At 45.7% G+C, this 21,066-nt stretch overlaps 1 protein-coding gene across 2 annotated transcripts in view; it reads right to left on the bottom strand.

Annotated features, from left to right (window-relative positions):
* Positions 1 to 18,183, bottom strand: part of LOC133503069 (GDP-L-fucose synthase-like) — a 42,431-nt gene extending 24,248 nt beyond the window's left edge. Inside the window, exons 1-5 of one of the 2 annotated variants that reach the window (XM_061824202.1) lie at positions 17,999 to 18,183; positions 17,467 to 17,622; positions 17,248 to 17,362; positions 17,037 to 17,165; positions 1,441 to 1,514 (exon numbers count right to left, since the gene is read on the bottom strand). In XM_061824202.1, the coding sequence (XP_061680186.1) occupies positions 1,441 to 1,514; positions 17,037 to 17,165; positions 17,248 to 17,362; positions 17,467 to 17,594 (446 nt within the window). In that variant the 5' untranslated portion in view covers positions 17,595 to 17,622; positions 17,999 to 18,183. The remainder of the gene's footprint in view (positions 1 to 1,440; positions 1,515 to 17,036; positions 17,166 to 17,247; positions 17,363 to 17,466; positions 17,623 to 17,998) is intronic. The other variant, XM_061824201.1, reaches the window with a different exon arrangement.
* Between the last annotated feature and the right edge of the window lie 2,883 nt (positions 18,184 to 21,066).

The following is a 21,066-nucleotide window of genomic DNA, read 5'->3' as shown; positions in this document are numbered from 1 at the left end:
TCTTCCTGAGCACTCTCAGGAAGTGGAGTCACTGCTGGGTCTTTTTCACCACCGCAGTGGTATTTACAGTCCAAGTGAGTTTGTCCATGATGTAGACTCCCAGAAATTTGAAGGAGTGGACACTCTCCACACACTCCCCATTGATAAACAGTGGGACCGGGTCAATGCCGCACTTCTGGAAGTCAGCAGGTCGTTGTTAGAGAAAGTTATGTAGACTGTTAAAATGTTCAAAAAAAGAAAAAAACAAATTGAAAAAAAAAGTGAAAAATAACTTTTTTTGGGTTGGGCGTCACTGGATTGACCAAAACTTCGATCGCGATGGACACACACCCCTGCTGTATACAGTATGTCGTTTTGAGGGTTCTGCGAGCCATACGCAATCACCAAAACAGCCAGGTATGGCTCGCCAGCCATAGCTTCCCGACCCCTGCTATAAAGCCATCATTAAAACCATGCAGCACTAGAAGTCGCATGAATAGTAAGAAGTACTTTTGTCATCATTGGCTAGCAACAGCGTACCAATGTTATTTAAAAGAATGCAGAAACTTATTTTACTTTCAAAGTATTGGTCTTACATGAATGCGCAAATACACCTGTATTTAGTTTTTAAAATACTGTATGGCTTTTTGAAATTACATTCTAAAATATATGGCATTTATGGCTCTCTCAGTCGAAAAGGTTCCCCACCCTTCACTTTGCACAAATGTTTCCTGCACAAATATTTAATGCAAAAAAAATGTTTCTCCACAAAGTTCAAGTTAAACAGTACTAAATTGTTTATTTAAGAATATAATACGTGTTTAACACTGTCAACAAAATGTTATGCCATCATTGAGCATTTATATTTTAGTTGGTTGAGGGACTATGTTCTGAAAATTAGAGACCACGACAAACATGTCCTGTGGCCTGTCCCAAGATATATATTACCGCAACATCAGTACAGATACAAAGATTACTATCAATGATTGTTGCAAATATATTTTTTTAAAAAAACAATCCAATTACAAACAAGAAAAAAACAAACCTAGAAAAAGAGAAATACAGATAATTCCCGATATTTTGAACATGTCGATAGCAGCAAATTGGTGGTGCGCATTGTACATTGGTAGAACGGTTTGTACATTGGTAGAACGGTTTTCCTGATTTTTCTGGAGGGGTGCACATTATACTTCAGGATGTATTATACACGAGAAAATACGGTAATTGGCAAAGGAAAATTGCAGAAAAATGGCTGAAAGATATTATTCTGAGCCCCAAAAAGAGCAGGCACAAATTGTCTTCGATAGGATATCAGACGGTCTTGGTTCAGACAACATGATAAATACTTCTGAAATTGAAGGTCAACACTATGAGCTCTGACAACAAACCTGCAATGGTGCCAAGTCATTGTCCTCAAGTCCAGTTATGAAGTCAACAAGAATGTAAGCCTGATTATCTTACCTGTTATGAACATCTAACATTCTTTTTGCATAGGCGTATCCAAAGTTGGAATCATGCGGTGGACCGTTATGGATCTGTGGAAAATATTGGTGGGGAAAACAAAAAACATTTAAGTTGAATTAAACTGCATTGTTCAAGTGACAATTTACTGTATGTACATATGCATCTTGACAGGAGAGCCAAACACATGGGATATATCAGAATCTGACCTCTTCTAAATGTGGAAAATAATCTGATACATATTCTATGTCTACCAATACGTGTGCAGTATCAAGAACTGATTGGCTAAACTGCAGCCGTAAATCCAAACTACAGCCAGAGCAAAGATAGACCACTTGTAAGGTCTAAATATTGTAAATAAGAGATAATAACAAGGTTATTCTCATGTTCCGCTAACATAAAGTGATTTATAATTCTTATTATTTATGCATTTTTGTTCTGTGTTGTCATTGCCGAATGTTGATGCTTATGGCGTTATCTATGTGCAATTTTGGCAACTGAGCATGAGGGACGTTTGATGTATTTAGTAAACACATTTGCCGGGAAGTAGCATTGATTAGTAAGGGAGAAGTTAGAAACGCACTGAACAGATTGAAAAATGGAAAGAAAGTTGGTCCTGATGACATACCAGGAGGTATGGAAGCAATTTGGTGAGGTGGCTGTGGAGTTTTTGACCAACTTATTCAATAGAACATTCGCGGGAGAGAAGATGCAAGAAGAATGGAGGAAAATTGTGCTAGTTCCCATTTTTAAAAACAAAGGCGATTTTCAGAACTATGGAAACTACAGAGGAATAAAGATGAGGAGCCACACAATGAAATTATGGGAAAGAGCAGTGGAAGCTAGACTCAGGACAGAAATAAGTATATGCGAGCAACAGTATGGTTTCATGCCAAGAAAGAGTACCACAGATGCACTATTTGCCTTGAGGATGCAAGTGGAAAAGTACAGAGAAGGTCAGAAGGAGCTAAATTGTATCTTTGTAGACCTCGAGAAAGCCTATGACAGAGTACCAAGAGAGGAACTGTGGTACTGCATGCGCAAGTCTGGTGTGGCGGAGAAATATGTTAGAATAGTATAGGACATGTATGAGGGCAGAAGAACAGTGAACGTTGGTGTGTCAGAAGAATTAAGGTGGAGGTCGGACTGCATCAGGGTTCCGTGCTGAGCTCCTTCCTGTTTGCAGTAGTGATGGATCGGCTGACTAGTTTAGACTGGAATCCCCTTGGACCATGATGTTTGCAGATATTGTGATCTGCAGTGAAAGCAGGGAGCAGGCTGAGGAAGAATTAGAAAGACGGAGGTATGCACTGGAAAGGAGAGGAATGAAAATTAGCTGACGTAAAAAAGAATATATGTGCGTGAATGAGAGGGGCAGAGGAGGAAAAGTGAAGCTCCAGGGAGAAGAGATAGCAAGGGTGGACAACTTCAAATACTTGGGGTCAACAGTACAGAACAATGGTGAGTGTGGTAAGGAAGTGAAGAAACGGGTCCAAGCGGGATGGAACAATTGACGGAAGGTGTCTGCTGTTCTATGTGACAAGAGTATCCGCTAGGATGAAGGACAAAGTTTATAAAAAAGTGGTGAGGGCGGCCATGATGTTCACTGTTTGCTGCCCTGCATATTTGCCGATTTTCCTTGTTTTTTTTTTAAGTTATAAATGTACTGTATTTTCATGATCATAAAGGTCTTAAATTCTCTTTTAAATAGACAATGAGGTGCACATCATGTGCATACTGAGTTCCAACATTTGCAATTTGGTACCTCTAATTACGAAATGAATTCGTTCCAGAAGTTGTTTCGTAATGTGACTTTTTTTTTCACAAGTAAAAGTGCGTTTCACAAGTAAATAGTCATGTAAATCTGTTCCATGCTCCCCCCCCTCCAAAAGTACATAAAAGTACATAATGGAAAGAAGAATAAAAATGATGTTCATTCAACTTTGGCATTGGGCAGCTATACGAAGAGAAGGGTGAGTGTCAGATACAAATTGCATCGTGGAGGACGGAGGACAGGCAAATGTTTGACTGAGCTGAGAGAAAACACCGTAATTTCCAGCCTACAAGCCGCGACCTTTTTTCCACACACTTTCAACCCTGCTGTTTGTGCACTGATGTGGCTAATTTGTGCATTTTTTCCTAACAGCCGCAAGGGGACTCGAGCGGAAAAGGTAAGAATTAGACCGGTGGAATATATGTGCTGAGGAAGTGACTTTAACCGGCCCTGTTAGCGCTGCACTAGCGTTAGCGCTGTTCTAGCGTGTTGCTGCTGTGTTACTGGCGTGTCTCAGTGATATTTACCGGTAAAACTTTTATTTTAACCGGCTGAAGGAATAATTGTGAATATAATTATCATACATCTGCTTCCAATAAAGAAATGCTTTGCCCTGCTTGAGAGAACGTGGCAGCCACTTAGCAGGAGATAGCACAACAACAAAAACATCTAATCATCAGAACTGTTAGAACCAGGAGAGCCTGTTTCTGTTATGTACTCAGTAATCTTCCACACACACACACACCCACACCCACACACAAACAAACAACTACACTTTATTTCCAACTGGTTTGCTCACCTGTCTTCTTTATGTAACATTCATGTAAATAAGGGGTGTTTTGAACGTAAATAGACATGCTGAGGAGAGGATAATCAGAGAGTGCAGTACGTGACAGTTACCCTCCTCTCTTCTTGTGAGCTGTCAAACTTGAACTAGTGTCCTTGCTTTCTTTTTTTGTCCTGTTTAATGAATGTCTTATTGGTAAACCTGACATTGGCCCTGTTAGCATTAGGGCCGCGCTAGCATTAACCTCTTCGTACATCTTTGTAAATATCTCGTGTTTCAATGTGGGCACTTGCAGGTTTTACACAGCTGTGACGTATGTATGTACCAAATGGTATTTCTTTTACAGATGTACTCGGTGAAGCTTGTAAACCAGGTGTGCTCTGTAGGCCGGGAATTGAGCTCGTGCACGTGACTGTGTGGTGTTTACATAATTCACCCGCGGGACCTCGAGTTGGGGTGCGGGGTTCCGCACGGACTGTTTTTGTTGTTGCGCTTCCGGAGTAAAAGGTTAACAGAGTTCCCGCCGTTATGCGATTAGTTTGGTGATGTCGAACAATAAAGCAAGTTCTTTTCCTGTGTCCGACACTCCGCCTCCGACTCCTTTTCTCCGGCGCTACACTGGTGACCCCGACGTCAGTCCCGGCGTTTTCGAGATTGAAACGAACATGGCAATCGCCATCCTCAAATTGCCGGAGTTTTGGGAGACGCCCGCGGCAGCGTGGTTCGCACAGACGGAGGCTCAGTTCGCCCTCCGCGGGATCTCAGATGATTCCACGCGTTACTACCACATTGTCTCAGCACTCGGGAGCTCAACGGCGGCCAGAGCAGTGAACTTCATCACCTCTCCCCCGGCCCGAGATAAGTATGCTGGGATCAAGGCTCACCTTCTCAAGGTTTTTGAGCTTTCACGGCCGAAACGTGCCTGACGTCTGTTGGCTATTAATGGACTGGGGGACAGCAAACCTTCCGAACTCATGGAAATGATGCTAAACCTGCTGGGCATGGAAGAGCCCAATTTCATTTTCATGGAACTGTTTCTCAGGCATATGCCACCGCATGTTCAGACGGCGCTCGCGAACAGTACTGTCACTGAGCCCCGGGCCCTGGCCGAGGAGGCCGACCGTTTCTTCCTGGCAACCCAGCGCTTCTCCCCTGAGACGCTGGCCGCGACGCGCAGTTACTCACCTTCGGGCGCGGGGGTGGCATCCAGCAGGGGCCCCTTCGGCACCGACGGCCGTGCTGGCACAGGCTTGTGCTACTTCCATGCCCGTTTCGGTGCGAAAGCGAAGAGGTGCCGCGCCCCTTGCGACTACGACGCGTCGGGAAACGCCAAAGCCCACGCTTCGCAGCGGCCGTGAGCGTGGGCGCGAAGAGCCGGCTGCTGTTCGTCAAGGACAACCTTTCCGGGCGCAAATTCCTTTGCGACACCGGCGCCCAGGGGAGCGTCCTGACGGCCACTGCGGAGGACGCCGCTGGCGGGACTCATGGGCCACCCCTACTGTCCGCTAATGGCTCCCCTATCCGCTCTTATGGCATGAGGACTGTGGACTTGTGTTTCGGGAGTCAGCGCTTCACATGGGACTTTGTCACTGCGGATGTCTCATTCCCTCTCCTCGGCGCTGATTTTTTTTGTGCCCACGGGCTGCTGGTGGACGTTAAGAGAGGCCGTCTGGTGGATGCACTGACTTTTTCCACGGTCGCCTGCGTCCGCAATGAGGCGACTTATGGTGGTCTCTCCAGTTCGCTATCGGACGGCACCAAGTACCAACTCCTCCTTGGTGAGTTCCCTGGCTTGACACGGCCCACTTTCTCCTCTGCCACGACTAAACATGGGGTCGAGCACCACATTGAGACCAAGGGCCCCCCGATCCACGCGAGGGCCCGACGGCTTGATCCCGAGAAGCTAGCAGTCGCTAAGTCCGAGTTTGCCAACATGGAGCGTCTGGGCATCGTCCGCCGCTCGGATAGCCCGTGGGCCTCGCCACTACACATCGTCCCTAAACCGAGTGGTGGGTGGCGACCGTGTGGTGACTACCGCCGCCTTAACGACGCCACTACGCCCGACCGCTACCCTGTTCCACACATTCAGGACTTCTCAGCCCACCTGGCAGGTAAAATCTTGTTCTCCAAGGTCGACCTGGTGCGCGGGTATCACCAGGTTCCCTTGCACCCCTCAGACGTTCCCAAGACGGCTGTAATCACTCCGTTTGGACTGTTCGAGTTTCTGAGGATGCCGTTTGGTCTTAAAAACGCGGCACAATCTTTCCAGCGTTTAATGGATTCTGTGCTCAGGGACTTGCCATTTGTGTTCGTCTATTTGGATGACATCCTCGTCGCCTGCTCCTCGGAGGATGAACATCTGATGCACCTCCGCAACCTCTTCGCAAGACTTGAGCAGCATGGCCTGATCATCAACCCGGCGAAGTGTGTTTTCGGGGTGCCCTCTATCCAGTTCCTCGGGCACCTCATAGACAAGAACGGCGCCGCCCCCCTTCCGGCAAAGGTGGAGGCCGTCTCCGCTTTTCCCCGACCTTGCTCGGCTCGGGAGTTCCTGGGGATGGTGACTTTCTACCACCGGTTCATCCGCCGGGCGGCCCACATCATGCGCCCGCTCTATGAGGGTCTTAAAGACAAGGCCCCCAACCGGGACGTTGAATGGACGGCCGAGAGGATGGAAGCCTTCGAGGCTACGAAGGCCGCACTGAGTCGTGCCGCTATGCTGGCCCACCCGACTCACGGGGCCCCTGTCGCTCTCACTACCGATGCATCGGACTACGCTGTTGGAGCCGTATTCGAACAGTGGGTCGGCGGCGCCGGGCAACCGCTTGCCTTTTTCAGCCGTCAGCTGGTCCCCAGGGAGCGCAAATACAGCACGTTCGATAGAGAGCTCCTCGGCCTCTGGCTGGCGATCCGCCACTTCCGCTCCCTATTGGAAGGCCGTGAGTTCACGGCATATGTGCACCATAAACCCCTCACTTTTGCCATGTCCAAGGTGGCCGAGCCGTGGTCCGCCCGCCAGGAACGCCAACTGTCGTTCATCTTTGAGTACACTACGGACATCCAACACATCGCCGGCAAATCCAATGTGGTCGCGGACTGCCTCTCCAGGGCGATCGTCGGCACTGTGCATCTGGGTCTCGACTACTCCCGCATGAGCGCAGACCAGGCCTCGGACCACGGGGTGCAGGCCCTCAAGACTTCTGACACGGGTTTGCGCCTGGAGGAAGTCGCGGTTGGTGACTCGGGCGTCAGGTTGCTGTGCGACCTCTCAGCTGACCAGCCTCGGCCGCTGGTCCCTGCAAACTGGCGAAGAGCTGTTTTCGAGGCGGTCCACAACCTCTCCCACCCCGGAAGGAAACCGTCCGTGAGGCTGGTGGCCCAGAAGTTCGTGTGGCGCGGTCTCAAGAAAGATGTGCAGGCCTGGGTCGACTCATGCGTGGCCTGTCAGCGGGCTAAGGTGCATCGCCACACAAAAGCCCCCTTGGAGCCCTTCGCTGTCCCCGAGAGGAGGTTTGACCACGTCAACGTCGACTTGGTAGGTCCACTTCCTCCCTCGCACGGATTCACCTACTTGCTCACCATGGTGGACAGGACGACCCGCTGGCCCGAAGCCGTTCCCCTCTCCTCGACAACGTCGTCAGACGTGGCCCGGGCGTTCATCGGCACATGGGTTGCACGCTTCGGGACACCGTGCGACCTTTCCTCAGATCGTGGCCCTCAGTTTACCTCTGAACTCTGGAACGCAGTCGCCGAGAGTTTGGGGGTCAAGCTGCACCGCACTACCGCCTATCACCCCTAGGCGAACGGTCTTTGCGAGCGGTTCCACCGCTCCATGAAAGCAGCCCTGCGTGCCGGCTTGACGGACGGCAACTGGTTGGATAAGCTCCCGTGGGTCATGCTCGGCCTCAGGTGCGCCCCCAAGGAGGACCTGTTGTCCTCATCCGCCGAACTCGTCTACGGCCAGCCACTGCGGGTCCCCGGCGAATTCATCCCGGACGCCACAGAGCCCTGGTCCGCAGCCAGGCAACGGTCCTCCCTGCTGGAGGCCGCAAAAGGGTTCGCGCCGGTTCCCACGTCGCAACATGGTACCCCAGCTGCCCGGCTGCCCCATCACCTGCGCTCTGCGGATTTTGTGTTTGTTCGTCATGACGCCCAGCGTGGACCTCTCCGCCCCCCATACGACGGGCCGTTCTGGGTCCTGGAGCACGGGGATAAGAGCCTGCTCGTGGACATTGGCGGCAGACCCGAGACTGTTTCCGTGGACAGGGTCAAACCCGCGCAGCTGGACATTGCCCAGCCTTTGGGGTTGGCCCTCCCCCCGCGCCGGGGTCGTCCCCCTTTGCCCTGTGCCCCTGCGCCTGCCGGGGTGCCCTTGACCCCGCCTGAGCCCTTGTCCCGTGACTCAATGGACAGTGCGGCCCCGCCCCCCTCGGCCCCTACAGTGCACGCCCGCCGGGGTCGGGTCATCATCCCTCCACGGCACAAGGATTTTGAGTATGGGTGAATTCTGGGGGGGCTTGTGTGGTGTTTACATAATTCACCCGCGGGACCTTGAGTTGGGGTGCGGGGTTCCGCACGGACTGTTTTTGTTGTTGCGCTTCCGGAGTAAAAGGTTAACAGAGTTCCCGCCGTTATGCGATTAGTTTGGTGATGTCGAACAATAAAGCAAGTTCTTTTCCTGTGTCCAACACTCCGCCTCCGACTCCTTTTCTCCGGCGCTACACCGTCACCCTTTTCACGGCACCATATTGCCGGTCAAAAAGAGCTGCTCGACAGTGTGGGGGACATAGAACCAGAGCAGAATATACACAACGCCCAAGACTTGTTGTGCTGTTGGTTGATACAACAGACGAGACAGATATTCAAAGAGATCATTCTATGGAATACCGGCAGAAAAGTTGAGAAAAGATCGATGGATTTTGGCAATCAAACGTGATGGCTGGTGCCCAACCAAATACACACGACTGTGTCGCGATCACTTCATTTCAGGGGGGAATTATTCCTCTAAGTCTCAAATTCCCAAAAAGTATTTATAATGCCAAGTTGGCTCATTTGAGAACAGTGCGTTAAAATAAAAAAAATAAAAAAGATGCATGGGGGGATGTTGCGGCTACACATAAAACTTAGGTAAACCTCTCCCCAACAAACTTTTTTTTTTTTCTTTTTAATATGGATTGCTCTCAAATGAGTCCAATACGTTTAAAAAAAAAAAAAAGAAAATAAACCGTGGGTTACAGTGATATTTACGTAGGTTAACGTGTGGCTGCAACACGCTTCCGTGTATGGGGACTGAAGCCTATCCCAGCGGTTTATTTTCTTCTATAAATATCGATTTTCCCATTAAATATGGGTCCTCTATGCCACGTGTCTCTAATTTTTCCACGTAACTTCGTTTTTTATCACCTTCTAAATGTTTACCGGTATCGGACAAAACTCTGGTGCTATAAGACATATTTTCGTGCCGTCTCCAACCGACTTAGCATTGAAGAATGCTTTGCTAGACCGTCATTATGGCCAGTCACGTGACTTCGGTGACGTGGATGCACGAGCTCTATTACGGTACATACAAATGTACGCATGCATATACACAACTTCATTCCCCTAAAGTTTCTTGGGGGCCATGCTGAAAAAAGATGAACAAACTTGCAAAAAACAAATGAAAAACTCATAAAAAAAATGCTAGCGTGTGATTCGTTGATGCTTGAGTGTCAAATGGGAATGAAGCGACATCCCTCTGAGCCAACGGGATGCCAGTAATATGCTGGGCAATAGCCAATAGAGACCACCTCTATCTCGGCACTTTCAAAACCATATACAGTGTTTATTTTCGTTGGAATTTGGGGGCTGTGAATAGCAGCACTTATTTTTGCATTTCATATCCTGAATTTTCCTTTGTAACAAGAAACACTATTGTTCCAAAGAGGTTATTTTGTAACCTGAATTTTTCGTGACTAAAGATGTTCGTAAGGTACCACTGTAGACTTAAACACTGCTTACACTGGTAGCATGTATGCTAGCACATGTTTTAGTGTGTATGGAAGGGGGTGAAATTATAGTAAATGTAGTCCGGGAACTAAAATGGGTTTGACAACCCTGAGATAAAGTATGAGTCACATGAGAGTTACATGAATGAAATATCAGAAAAGTACCTGAGGTTTTCCTCTTCAAAGTGGAACCCCTTGAGGATTTTAGACACAATTTGCAAAGCGGTGGGAACTATAGAGGAATAAAGATGATGAGCTACGCATTGAAGTTATGGGAAAGAGTAGTTCATGCCTAGAAAGAATACCGCAGATACAGTGAAGAAATGTATTTGAACAACCTGCTATATTGCAAGTTCTCCCACTTAGAAATCATGGAGGGGTCTGAAATTTTCGTCATAGGTACATGTCCGCTGTGAGAGCGATAACTTAAAAAGAAAAATCCAGAAATCACAATGTCTGATTTTTTTAACGATTTGTTTGTGTGATACAGCTGCAAATAAGTATTTGAACACCTGAGAAAACCAATGTTAATATGTGGTACAGTAGCCTTTTTTTGCAATTACAGAGATCAAACATTTCTTGTAGTCATTCACCAGGTTTGCACACACTGCAGGAGGGATTTTGGCCAACTCCTCCACACAGATCTCCAGATCAGAGAGGTTTCTGGGCTGTCACTGAGAAACACAGAGTTTCAGCTCCTTCCAAAGATTTTCTATTGGGTTTAGGTCTGGAGACTGGCTAGGCCACGCCAGAACTTTGAGATGCTTCTTACGGAGCCACTCCTTGGTTTTCCTGGCTGTGTGCTTCGGGTCATTTTCATGTTGAAATACCCAGCCACGACCCATCTTCAATGCTCTGACATAGGGAAAGAGGTTGTCCCCAAAATCTCACAATACATGGCTGCGGTCATCATCTCCTTAATAGAGTGCAGTCGTCTTCTGCCATGTTCAGAAAAAAAAAAAAAAAAACAAAGCATGATGCTACCACTTCCATGCTTCACAGTAGGGATGGTGTTCTTGGGATGGAACTCATCATTCGTCTTCCTTCAAACACAGTGCAATTATGGCCAAAAAGTTCAATTTTGGTCTAATCTGACCACAAAACCTTTTCCCATGACTCCTCTGTATCATCCAAATGGTCATTGGCAAACTTAAGACGGGTCTTGACATGTGCTGATTGAAGCAGGGGAACCTTCCATGCCATGCATGATTTCAAACCATGACGTCTTAGTGTATTACCAATAGTCACCTTGGAAACGGTGGTCCCAGCTCTTCTCAGGTGATTGACCAAGTCCTGTCGTGTAGTCCTGGGCTGATTCCTCACCTTTCTAAGGATCATTGAGTCCTCACGAGGTGATATCTTGCATGGGGCTCCACTGCGATTGAGTGACCGTTATGTTTATCTTCTTTTCTAATGATTGCTCTAACATGGACCCTTTATCCACCAAGCTGCTTGGCAATTTCTCCGTAGCCCTTACCAGCCATGTGGGGATGTACAATTTTGTCTCTGGTGTCTTTGGACAGCTCTTTGGTCTTGGCCATGTTAGATGTTTGAGTCTTACTGAGTGCATGGGGTGGACAGGTGTCTTTATGCAGCTAACGACCTGAGACAGGTGCATGTGATTCAGGATAATACATGGAGTGGAGGCAGACTAAAAGGTCTTTGATGGTCAGAATTCTAGATCAGACAAGTGTTCAAATACTTATCTGCAGCTGTATCACACTAATAAATCGCAAAAAAAAAAAAAACATTAATTGTGATTTCTCGATTTTCTTTTTAGATTATCACTCTCACAGAGGACATGCACTTACAATTTAGCAGGGTGTTTCAAATATTTATTTTCTTCACTGTATGTTATTTGCCTTGAGGATGCTCGTGCAAAAGTACAGAGAAGGACAGGAGGAGCTACACTGTGTCTTTGTGGATTTAGAGAAAGCCCATGACAGAACACCATGAGAGGAACTGTGGTATTGCATACACAAGTCGGGTATGTCAGAGAAATATGTTAGAATAAACGACCAGTCTGAGGGCAGAGGAACAGTGGTGAGGTGTGCTGTAGAAATTTAAAGTGGGAGTGGGACTGCATCAGGTATTAGCACTGAGCCCCTACCTGTTTGCTGTGGTAATGGATAGGCTGACAAATGAAGTCTAGACTGCACAGACTGGAGTTTCTTTAAAAATTCAAAAGTTAGCAGCCTGGACGACTATATGGGGATTATCACATCCTGTATCAGTTTCTGTTCAGAGGTGTGTGTTTACCAACAAAGTCATTTTGCATGTTTAATAAACTGTTGTTCAGTGCCAAACTTCAGCAACTTCATCAGGCTAAAGGGGGTGCATATCCAAGTGGGGATAGGGCCCTGTATAATCATGCTAGAAACCAACTGACAAAAAAAACATTGCAAAGAGAAATTATGCAGTCAAGTTAGAAAAACAGTTGACTGCTAAAAACTTTAAAACAGTTTGGGATGCATTACAATCACTAAACATTTACGAGCGACCAAACCTCACAAACTGAGAATCATACAAGACTAGCCGACAACAAACATCTACTACAGATTTAAAAACGAGACTTTCACACTCTGCACCCTCAAAGGGTAAGACCACTGACCAGTCACATCTCTGATTACTGCGTTGACCATCCACAAACTGGATGTAAGATGTATCTTCAAACAACAAAAGATTAAAAAAATGGCAGGCCCCCACCTCGTGCCTTCATCTTGACTCAAAGTCTACGTGTACCAGGTTCAGTCTTCACATAGATATTCAATAGATCTCTTGAACTGTGCAAAGTACCATCCTGTTTCCAATGCTCCATCATCCCAGTCCCCAAAAACATGCAATCTCAGGTCTGAATGACAACAGACCTGTCGCCCTGACCTCTGTGGTCATGAAGTCCTTTGAATGGCTCATGCTGGACCCTCTGCAGTTTGCAGCTGATGCAGTCGACATGGGACTCAACTTCATCCAAGAACACCTCAACATTCCAGAGACCTACGAGAGGATCCTGTTTGGGGACTTCAGCTCTGCGTTCAAAACAATCAATCATCGCCAAACTCCTCTCCTCCAAGCTTCTCTAGCTCAGCATCTTGCCTGCGATTTGCCACTGGATTTATAGCTCCCTGGCGGGCAGGGCACAGTAGGTGAGGCTAGGAGACACCATCTCATTTACACACACCACCAGCACCAGGTCTCTCTAAGTTGTATTTTCTCTCCACTGCTGTTCTCTCTCCACATGAACTGTATCTCAACGCAACCGGCTGTCGAACTCCTAAAGTTTGCAGAGATCACAGTCATCAGCCTTAATGCAGCTTGCTGGCTTTCTACAGAACCACCATGGAGAGCGTACTCACATACTCCTTCACAGTGTGGTATACTGGATGTACAACATCGGACAGGAAAGCTCTGCAATGAGTGATCAACAGCGCCCAGACGATCAGTGACTGCCCTCCGCTTTCCCAAAAGGACAGTGCCAGCTGTTGCTATCACAGCAGAGATACTAACATGGTTAATGACTCTTCCCATCCTGGTCACCACCTGTTCAACGTGCTGCCCTCTGGCTGGTGTTACAGGTCCCACAAAACAAGGACAAGCAGAATCAAAGAGTTTTTTTCCTAGAGCACACAACTCCTTGAAGTTAAGACCACTCAATATAAACTGTACTGTAATCTAAAATTATGCAACTGCACTTTGTTGTTTGCGTTTCTTAGTTCGCTGAACAACAGTGGAGTACAAATGGGTAATAATCTTACTAAAACCTGAACATGGCAAATGTGTTGTGTTTTCAATTTTTTAAGTTTCTTTAGGGGTGGCATAGTGGTGCAGCTGTAAATCTTGGCCTCACAGTTCTGAGCCCCAGGGATCAATCCTGGCCACACCTGTGTGTAGTTTGCATGTTCTCCCTGTCCCAGCATGGGTTTTCTCCGGGTACTCCGGTTTCTTCCCACATCCCAAACATGCAACATTAGTTGGACACTCTAAATTGCTCTTAGGTGTGATTGTGTGTGCCCTGTGATTGGCTGGCAACCAGTTCAGGAGTGTGTCAACACCCCACATTGTACTATTCTTGCACAGTGCCTTTACCCGTTCGCGGTTCCTGTTATAGACCAAAGCAATGACAATTGTGGAAAGGGGGCATCTTAAAGTGATGAATCGAGTGCTAGTCTACAAAACATATTACAAATACCAATACTGATTAAACCGGCAGGATGTGAGGAAGTGTCCCAACTATGGCACAAGGCAGAAAATAGTAGGGTTGCTGATCAAGAATTTAATGACTTAATTGCCACAAGGAAAAAACAGTTTGAATGCTTACTAGTTTTGACTTGCATTGATCTGTAGTGCTTTCCCGGCGGAAAGAGCTGGAAAAGGTGGTGGCCAGGATGTGGAAGATCCGAAAAGATCCTGCCCACTCTGCACCTAGTTCGCATTGTGTGTAAGTCCTCGATAGTGGGTAGAGTGGTGCCGATAATCCGTTCAGCTGTTTTGATTGTCCGTTGCGGTCAGAGTTTGTCCTTTTCAGTGGTGGCCCCAACCAGACTGTGATGGAGGTACACAGTACTGATTGGATGACTGCTGTGTAGAACTGTCTCAGCACATCATGTGACAGGCCGTGCTTTCTCAGAAGCTGCAAGAAGTACATTGTTTGCTGGTCTTTTTAGAGGATGGAGTTGATGTTAATCTCCCACTTCAGGCCATTTGAGACTGTAATTCCCAAGGACTTGAAGGTCTCGACGGTTGACACAAGACAGCGTCAGGGGCACCTGTGGTGAAGGATGCCTCCTGAAGTCCACAATCATCTCTACAGTCTTGAGAGTGTTCTACACCAAAGCTCCAGTCTCGCCACTTCCGGTCGATATGCAGACTCACCGCCATCAGCGACAGGATGACACGAGAGACTAAGGCACTCCTGAAACGCCCCAACGCCGGCCTCAGGTCAGGAGACAAGTCAGAGTACAGTGCTGTTAGAGCCAACTTAAAGAGGGGCATCGGAGTTGGCCAAGGCGGCCTACCAATGAAATAGTGAGTGGTTCACAGAAAACAAATAAAAAAAGATGTGAGAGGGATTACAACACATCACAAAATACAACAGTAAGAATAAGATGTGTACCAGAAACACAGACGCCTCGCTGACAGAGGAACTAAACCATTTCTTTGCCTATTTTGAGATTGACAGATCAAACACAGGCTCATCACAACCACCTCCCATCAGTAGCACACTGACGCTTCAAGAACATGAAGGGAGAGGTGTGCTCAGGACCATAAACACCAGGAAAACCTCTGGCCCAGACCGAGTGCCAGGGAAGGTACTGAAGGCTTGTGCTGATCAGCTTACGAAAATCTTCAACAGATTCCTCCAACAATAAACCATTCCCTCCTGCCTGAAATCAGCAACAATCATCCCCATCCCAAAAAAATCAGCCATTGACAGTCTCAATGATTACAGGCCTGTTGCACTTACACCTGTGATCATGAAGTGCTTTGAGAGGCTGGTTGCACGCCACATAAGGGCCTCACTTCCTCCCTCACTTCACCCCTACCAGTTTGCCTACAGGGGAAACCGGTCCACCGAGGATGCTATCACAATAGCTCTCCACACTGCACTGAGCCACCTGGAATCCCAAGGGAACTATGTCAAGACGCTTTTCATAGACTTTAGTTCAGCCTTTAATACAATCCAGGCATTTTGGTTGACAAATTCCCGCTCCTTGGACTATCTCCTTCCGTCTGCTGCTGACTTCCTCACAAACCGTCCAATGTCTGTCATACTTGGCCCACACCTCTCTTCCTCAATCACCCTCAGCACCGGGTACCCCCAAGGCTGTGTGCTGAGCCCTTTGCTATTCTCTCAGTACACGTGACTGCATACCATCCCATCCCAGCAACTCCATTATCAAGTTTGCTGATGATGCAACAGTGATTGGGCTCGTCATAAAAGAAGATGAGTCTGTCTACAGAGAGGAGATTGCAAAATTGTCAAAGTGGTGTTCTGCAAACAACCTCACACTGAACACCACAAAGACTAAGGAAATCATCGTGGACTTCTTGAAGCGCGGCGTCGACCCGGTCCCACTGTTCATCAATGGGGAGTGTGTGGCGAAGGTCCACTCCTTCAAATTTCTGGGAGTCTACATCACAGAGAAACTCACCTGGACTGTAAATACCACTGCGGTGGTGAAAAAGGCCCAGCAGTAACTTCACTTCCTGAGAGTGTTCAGGAAGAACAACTGGGAAGCTAAGCTGCTGCAGGCTTTCTACAGAACTACCTTGGAGAGCATCCTCACATACAGCATCACAGTGTGGTAGGCTGGATGGATAGCAGCGGAAAGGAAAGCTTGGCAAAGAGTGATCAACAGTGCCCAGAAAATCACTGGCTGCTCTCTGATCTCCCTCGAGGACATTGTCAACTCCCGCTATCACAGCAGAGCCACTAATATTGTAAAGGACTCTTCACATACTGGTTAACCCGCTGCCCTCTGGCAGGTGGTACAGGTCCCAACAAAACACGGACAACCAGATTCGAAGACAGTTTTTTTCCCCAGACCCAACAACTCCTTTAAATCAAAACCAATGGACATAATGGGACTGTAATATTATGCAACTGCACTTTTGTGTATTTATTTATTTTAGCAATTGCTGTGCCTTGATGTATTTTATCGTTTGTTTTTACCCAAGATGTTCTATTTTTATTCTATTTTATTCACGTATACACCTTGTGGAGAAGCACTCGTTTCATTGTATGCACTGCGTAAAATGACATTAGAGGCTTTTGATTTGATTAATTTGACTTAAAAAGCCGAAAGGAGAAGAAGAAAATGTTAATCTAATTCTAAGTCAGTGACCTTACAAAATAATTGCTTTGATTCTTATTGAAAAGCTTTTAAATATAGTCAAAATATGAGACTAACCGTTGTACAACTGAATGTGGTCTTGGAAGGTCCACCCTGTCTGTAACAATCCGATATAATCAAAACAGAAGTCACAGAACTATGTAGCGGTAAAAACTCCAAAAGTGACTGTAGTACACCACATATCCAGAAATGCCTTTTACCATTGTCTCGTTAATGGGATAGGTGGTCTTGTCTGGAAATATGCAGGTGGACAGACAGGAAACAACCTTTACCACACCAACTTCATGTGCTGCCTGCAGCACATTATCATTGATATGCATGTTATTCCTCTGAAAAGAAGAGACAGTAGCCAGAGGTGATTAATAAAAACTACTGTACATACTGTAAAAGGGCATTTTCATTGATTTATACCCAAAAGTCCAGGTTACACTTCAAGTTCTTGAAAAGGCCGCCCACCATGGCAGCCAGGTGAATAACATGGGTTGGCTGGTGCTTCCTAAACACATCCTGTGTCTCTTTCATGCTCCTGAAAGACCAGAAAGTCAAGAATAAGGACAATTCAGAGCAACCTTGAGGTTGTGTTCTTCAGTTGTAACAATGCAAATATATTTTGAAAAAGTCTATGCCCACATGAGGTTGGCATCTTTGGAGGAGAGGAAGATCCACTCTTCCCCTTCGTAGCCCCCGCTTTCCTCTTTCACCACATGCTGTATGGCCATCCCAACCAAGCCAGAGCCTCCAGTCACCAAGACCCTCATTGGATAGCACCAATGGACAAACACAAAACTACACAATTAGGTATAAGGGGATAAAATGCATTTGAAAATCACGTGACATCGTTGGAGTTTAGTAGGCTGGGTATTGAATCAACATTTGATGTTAGTGAATACCATATCAGGATTTTTAATCAGGGGGAATTTAAGGACGACGAACGAAATGTAATGCATATTTTAAGAATTGAATCAATCGAGTTTATTTAAAAGTATGAATTAAAAACTTGAGCAACACAGTATTAAGGATTTAAATACTAGTATTTATTTAGTATTTAAGTGAAGCTGATTTAGTATTAAATTCAGCTTCACTGATGCCGAATTTCACGTAAAGTAGATATTAGCGAGCATTTGGACATTTTAGTGAGTATCTAACATCATAGAATGTGTACCTCGGTGTAGAAACTCGTATTACTTCAACCCTCTTCTAGAAGAATGTACGCAAAGACAAAAGCTTAGAAATTATGGCTTTAAAAAAACACAACCGTCAATCGAGGCCGATAGTTTAACTACACGACACGACGTGCCCACATTATCCAAATGAACACTTCCGGTTCTACCTTCAAAATACTACCTATACGGAAGTTAAAATTTGAGGTAATGTTAAGGTTACAATACTTCGATCATTTGGATATTAATTCTTTAATTTTAACGAAAAGAGTACGGTAATGGATTTTTCATACCCCCCCCACCCCAAAAAAAATAACGGAAAACAAAGCAGATACAGCATGGCTTTGGGAAACCTTTAATCAACATTTTTAATGCGTCAATGAATAAACTTTTATAGTTGCTGTCCTGAGAAGGTAGATATAAAACGCTCCTCAAAAGTGCAATTTTAGTGAACTAAAATGTAAGTCATGCATTTAAAATAATAATTATTTTGACTGGAGAATGTGTAATTTATTCAGTCCAACTGCTTTTTTTTTTTATTATTATTTTTTATTTTTTATTGTGCATCTGTGTAAAAATCACTGTTTGACTTACTGTATCACTCCCTGAGAAGTAAGACAAAATAAAAATGAAAAAATATTAAAAGTAAATAAAAACGTCCTTCATTCACTTCATTTCATACTATTGACTTAATTGGGTGGAATATGGCATCAGGATATTATCTATGCTTTATCAGTATTGGTTCTGGAATGGGTAAGTATTTTTACTTTCACATCTCTGTTGGTTGTTTTCATAACACTTGAAAAAATGAACTGAACATTTTAAAGAAATTAGTGCACACAGAGCAAAAATCTACTGTGGATGACAGTGGATGGGTAGGGTGAAAAAAAAAAAACTCTCTCCAGAGAGAGATTCCAAAGGTAAAAATAGGGAAAATGTAACCCCACCCCCCAAAAAATAAAAATTAACACCATGTCACATTTCTCACAAATGTATTCCTTGTCCCGTTAGGGGTTTCCACAACGTGTCATTCTCAGATGAACACTCATATTTGTTTGGCACAGTTTTTATGCTGGCTGCTCTTCCTGACGCAACCCCTCTGCATTTACACGGGGAGAGAGCTGGAGCCTATACCAGCTAACTTCTGGCGGAGGCAGACTACACCCCAAACTCGTCAGCAGGCTGTCGGAGGGCAGATATCACTGAGCGGGAATCTTTCCCATGCTGCCTGCACCAAAGGCAGGTGTGTGTACCACTTCTACTACAGATCAGTGACCTCATATTTCTCACATATTCAAAAACTAAATATTTGCCCTTTTTTGCACTGAAGCATTCAAAAGGTGTATACTAAAAAATCTAAAGAGCTGTATTGGGATTTCTTTCTCAGCTACAACGCTATTGTGAATAGTTTTGTATCGTATGATTTTCTTTTTCGTTCATTAATCCTCCGTACTGCGTATCCTCACTATGGTTGCGAGTATGCTGGAGCCTAGTCCATCTGACTATGGGCCAGAGGTGGATGCAGCCTGAACTGGTCTGTAGACTGTTTTCGACCACGTGACTACATCCGGGGCACCTGGCCATGTTGGATGGGCTCACTATACGGACGCGCTGTTCACTCTAATGCTTTTGCATATAGACCGGAGTTACTCAAATGTTCATGCGACTGTTAAAAGTGACGCATGATGGCTAAAAAGACTTTGGAAAGTTATCGATGCTCATTAGATGTTGTTTCAAGAAATGGCTACGAAAAGAAGTATGCTTTGATCAACAATATCGACCTATATGCCTTGGAAAAACACAAATGGAGCACACAACTGTGGGCGTCGGTAACCTATCCAGGCATCGTCAAGTATCTCCTCTTCTCGACAAGCGCTTATATTATGGACTCACTAAAGAATTACAAAGGTCTGGAGGCCTACAACCAATTCATCAATGGCTGGGTTTGTCATGCGGAAGTATCCATTGTAAGCAACTTGTCTCCCCACACTCCTAAGGTTAGTTTACCGCACAATGCAATTTAAATATGTACCGCGTGATTATAGTCAGCGTTGTGTTAAATTATGTTGATTATACCGACGAAAGAGGTGTAGAATATTATTTTCGTTTTTGTTACCAAGATGGAGAAAGGTTCAATCGGGATGAGTCCCAAGTGGACCCGCACCATTTTCTCCATTTCCACGGCTACATTTTTAACTCAACTCATGAAACAGCTAGCGGTGCGGTAACTCGTTTTTGCAAACTTATTGTAATAAAACAGAAAATACAGATTTTGGAGACATGCATGGCAGTCACACACGAGTATTCTGCTTGGCTGCTACGACGAGACAGCCACAGTTGTCGCCATTTGGTTGATAACTACTCCGTTTTCTTGCACTGGTTTTTGATCACAGCTGGCAGTCAAAAGAAAGACGCTTTACAACGCCCGTTTGAGCAACATAGCAGTGCGCCCCTTTTGATACACCTTTCTGAAATGATTCCTGATTAGTTATGTCTGTTTACGTGAATTCACCAAACCAAGATGGCGCCTGCGTTCTAAATCGGAAGGTGAACTGAAAATATATTGCAAGATGGCCCGGTGTGGAGCTGTTTAGAGCATTCTCCTCACAGTTCTGGGGACTGGGGTTTGAATCCCAGCCCTGACTGTGTGGAGTTTGCATGTTCTCCCCGTGCCTGTGTGGGTTTTCTCTGGGCACTGCAGTCTCCTCCCACTTCCCCCCAAAAATATGCATTTATTGGGTTCCCTAAATTGCCCTTAGGTGTGATTATAATTGTGACTGTTTGTCTTTATGTGCCCTGCAATTGCCTGGCATCCAGTTCAGGGTGTACACTGCCTCCTGCCCGATGAGAGCTGGGATAGGCTCCACCACTCCCACAACCATTGTGAGGATAAGCGGCAAAAAAATGGGTGGATGGATGTTATATGACAAGCAGTACCGATATTGGAAGGATGTTTCAAATTTCTTGGGCAGTCTTTTGAAACTGTTTGCCACCATTGTAACAATGTTTTTGATACAGGTTTAATAATAAACATGATTAGAGGTCCAAGAGTGACTGTTTTAATCCATTT

This window comes from Syngnathoides biaculeatus, chromosome 7 (assembly GCF_019802595.1).
Source record: "Syngnathoides biaculeatus isolate LvHL_M chromosome 7, ASM1980259v1, whole genome shotgun sequence".
NCBI lineage: Eukaryota > Metazoa > Chordata > Actinopteri > Syngnathiformes > Syngnathidae > Syngnathoides > Syngnathoides biaculeatus.
This window is presented reverse-complemented; position numbering and strand designations above follow the sequence as displayed.